A 3,144-nucleotide genomic window follows, 5' to 3' on the forward strand; every position below is an offset into this window, starting at 1 on the left:
CAAATGCAAAAAAAAAAAAAAAGTATTAACTCATTTGGTTATGCAAAAAGCTGTGAGGGCATCTCCACCAAGGACACTGAAATGCCCCTTATGGAAAAAAAGCTCCATAATGCACCATTTCACTACAAAACATGCCTTCTCATACAGTAATGGAATATGCAATCCACAAAGCGGATACACCCCAACCTGTGCACACCCCTCCGTAAGCACTGTATTTAAATGACATTTCACCCAAGAACAAAAGCACAACGCTACATTTTCCTAAAGTTCTCCTAGGGGATACACAGTTATCTCACAACTCAGATCAGCCACTAAAACTTTTCTGGATTTCTCTAGCTCTGCACCTATGATCCAGTTGATCTTTTCCCCGTGTCCAATACACATCTTGGGGCTTAGCTTCTGAACAATGTCTGTAGCTTGGTGAGCAGAATGCCTTGTCTTGGAGTGAGATGCACCAGACTTTCTATGATGACCCTGCTTTGTAGGCGTCTGATTCTGTTGCTTTGTGCTTTCTCTGTCAATATCCCAGAGACAAACTCTGCCATCATTACCACCCGACAGTAAAATACTCTTACTTGATTCCTGATCTAGAAATGAAACTTGAGACACACCCTGAGTGTGGCCTTTAAAGCATAATTCCTCCTCAAACTGAGTCCCAGTTACGCGGAAAACTCGGATGTTTCCATCCTCTGCTCCACAGCAAAAGACGTTCCCGCAGGCAGACACCGACAAAGAATGGGCCAGCGGTGGATTGAAGAGTTGTCCTTGGGCATTCTGGTTTTCCCCACCTTCTTCATCACGAGCCAACTGCTGGAGATCCGTGATCCACAAAGGCCGCGCTTTCTGCACACTCCAGTGCATAACCTACAGGATAAAGCACAAAGATGAATGATCCGCGCAAACCTGGAGTTCAGGAGTGACGATGTCAGAGATCCAAAAGCAGAAATCGAGGGTGCTGGCAAAAAAATGGAAAAACAGCCCCATAGTGCCAACAATAAAGGACAGTCTCTAACAGACACCAAACGGACAATTTGTTATGTTACAAAAACAAAATGATTCCCAATCTACAGATATAAATATAACCATATCTGATTTCCATCGTATCCAAGGCAACAAGGGACTTTATAAAAAGCTCACCCGCTGTCTCAGAGTCAACAAAGGTTACGTTATACAGATCAGCCAGACATTTCTGCCCTTTTCATGCAGTGATTGGGCTTGGTAGTCCGTAGAGCGACTGCACTATGATTTCTGTATATAATCTCTGGAAAAATGTATTTCGTTTTAATGTATTTCTACCGTATACACTAATATTTCTTAACGCTCTACTGTCACCTTAGCAATGAGACCCATCCAATTAGAAGCTTATTGGACAGTCTTAACCAAATTAATTACAACTCTTCACAGGTGGACCCCGTGTAAGTCTTCATTCCACGTCTGTACGATATTTGTGTAATATTATAAACATGCTTTTCCTCTATTTCTATGGCACATAGCAGTATCATAGTAGAGGAGCGTGTTACTGCAGCACAATGTATCCAAAGATTTGGCTGCAGGCTGGATCCCGACCCAGCTTCACGACAGAGACGAACATGCGCTGCCAATGCTCGAAGGCATATAACCAGTGCTGCCGACTTACAGATCTCACAGAATCATGGCGAGCGACACAAGCTCGGTGAGAAAATGATCGTAAAAAATAAAAGCTACACCCCCAACGTATTTTTGAGAATATAAACGAGGCTAAAGGACAAAACAGGAATCAACACAAGATACAAACACACCTGCATGTCTAGTCCGCACGTCAGAAGATTCTGAGGCCTCTGAGGTCGAAAAACAACCGACGAGCAGATATTTGTGTGTCTCTGGAGCGTCCTACTGACTTTCTTAGTCTCCAGATCCAGCACTTTTACCGTCCCAGAATCATCGGCGGCCGCCAGGAGGCTCTCTCTTTCATTGACAGAAATGCAGTTTATTTCTTCTTTGTTAACCCTGAAGTCCTCGACGGGTTCTTTAAACGCCCTTGTGTCCAGCACGCTCAGCGTCTCCCCGTGGGACACGTAGCATCTACTGGAGCACAGCGGGGAGAAAGCAATACCAGTGACATCTTCTTCATTGAGCTGCAGCTTTCCAAGGGGGCGTCCTTCCTCGCTCCACAGAGTTAGCTCTCCACCCTCCGTCCCGGAGGCAACGATTCTGTCTTTGTTTACGGCTAAACTCAACACTGAGTTTGAAAGACCGCAAGCCCACTTCGCTGCCATCGTTACTTGTCACTGGCCTGCAAAAGAAATTTTGTATTAAAAAAATATATAAATATGATTGTTCCAAACATCACATTAATTGGGTCAAGTATAGCACACGTGCACGCCAGATCTTTTCTGGGTTGAAAAACTTCAAAAACAGGTTTTTTTTTTATCCCTGTACAATCGTTATTATTAGCTGTAATAACCCATTCACGGAGAAGCTTTCCATACCATTACAAGACACTGCAGCCACTTTAATGCATATGATAGCTGGGTGCTCCCTTTACATTTTCACGGCGTCCCCCTTGCATATGAGGGGATTCTGCCCCCTGCATTTACACTGATCCCTTGCCAGCCCCCCAGATATTTTCTGTGCACACTGCTGTCAGACTGTTCAGATCACCTGTGCGCAAGCACATAAAATACCCCCATTTATTTCAGTGGGACGCCTTCCAGGCACCGATTGGCTGACAGTCAGTAGTAAGAATTGTCAGATCACGTTTTGTTTTTTTGCTTGTTAAGCATTCATATGAATATAAAACAAATTATTGTCGAGAGAAAATTCTGCTTTCAGGCAGCCAATCAGCAAGAACATGCCCCCCTTGAAATTAATGGGGACACATTCTGCGCATGTGCACCCCAAGTATACCATGTACTCCTGCATTGAAGATGGGGGAGGGGCAGGCAAAGGGGCAAATGCCTATGAGGGGATTCTGCACAGATGTAAAGGGACAGTAAGTGAAGTGTGCCCCTTTAAATAGATCGTTGTGTATTTTCCCGTATAGCAGTAGCCGCAGGTGTACGTTATACCACTTACAGCAGTTAAAGAAGACCGGTATAAGCGACTCTCGCAAAACGTGGTTTTAGTACATGATTACAAACCACGTGGCCCCCTACTCTGTGAATA

At 44.4% G+C, this 3,144-nt stretch overlaps 1 protein-coding gene across 1 annotated transcript; it reads right to left on the reverse strand.

Moving 5' to 3' along the window:
* Window positions 1-261: 261 nt before the first annotated feature.
* On the reverse strand, window positions 262-2,255 carry LOC149288175 (WD repeat-containing protein 53-like). The gene is made up of 2 exons (XM_089492091.1): window positions 1,779-2,255; window positions 262-864 (listed from the first exon to the last, which is right to left on the reverse strand). The coding sequence occupies exons 1-2, from the start codon at window positions 2,253-2,255 to the stop codon at window positions 262-264; spliced, it is 1,080 nt and encodes a 359-aa protein (XP_089348217.1).
* Between the last annotated feature and the right edge of the window lie 889 nt (window positions 2,256-3,144).

Source organism: Sceloporus occidentalis, unplaced genomic scaffold, assembly GCF_023333645.1.
Source record: "Sceloporus occidentalis isolate IW3139 unplaced genomic scaffold, rSceOcc1.0.p SCAF_53, whole genome shotgun sequence".
NCBI lineage: Eukaryota > Metazoa > Chordata > Lepidosauria > Squamata > Phrynosomatidae > Sceloporus > Sceloporus occidentalis.

Coding starts and splice junctions, on each gene's coding strand:
- LOC149288175 (XM_089492091.1), bottom strand. CDS start 2,255: ATGGCAGCGAAGTGGGCTTGCGGTCTTTCAAACTCAGTGTTGAGTTTA. Junction 865..1,778: donor CGTGCGGACTAGACATGCAG/GTGTGTTTGTAT, acceptor TTTATCCTGTAG/GTTATGCACTGGAGTGTGCA.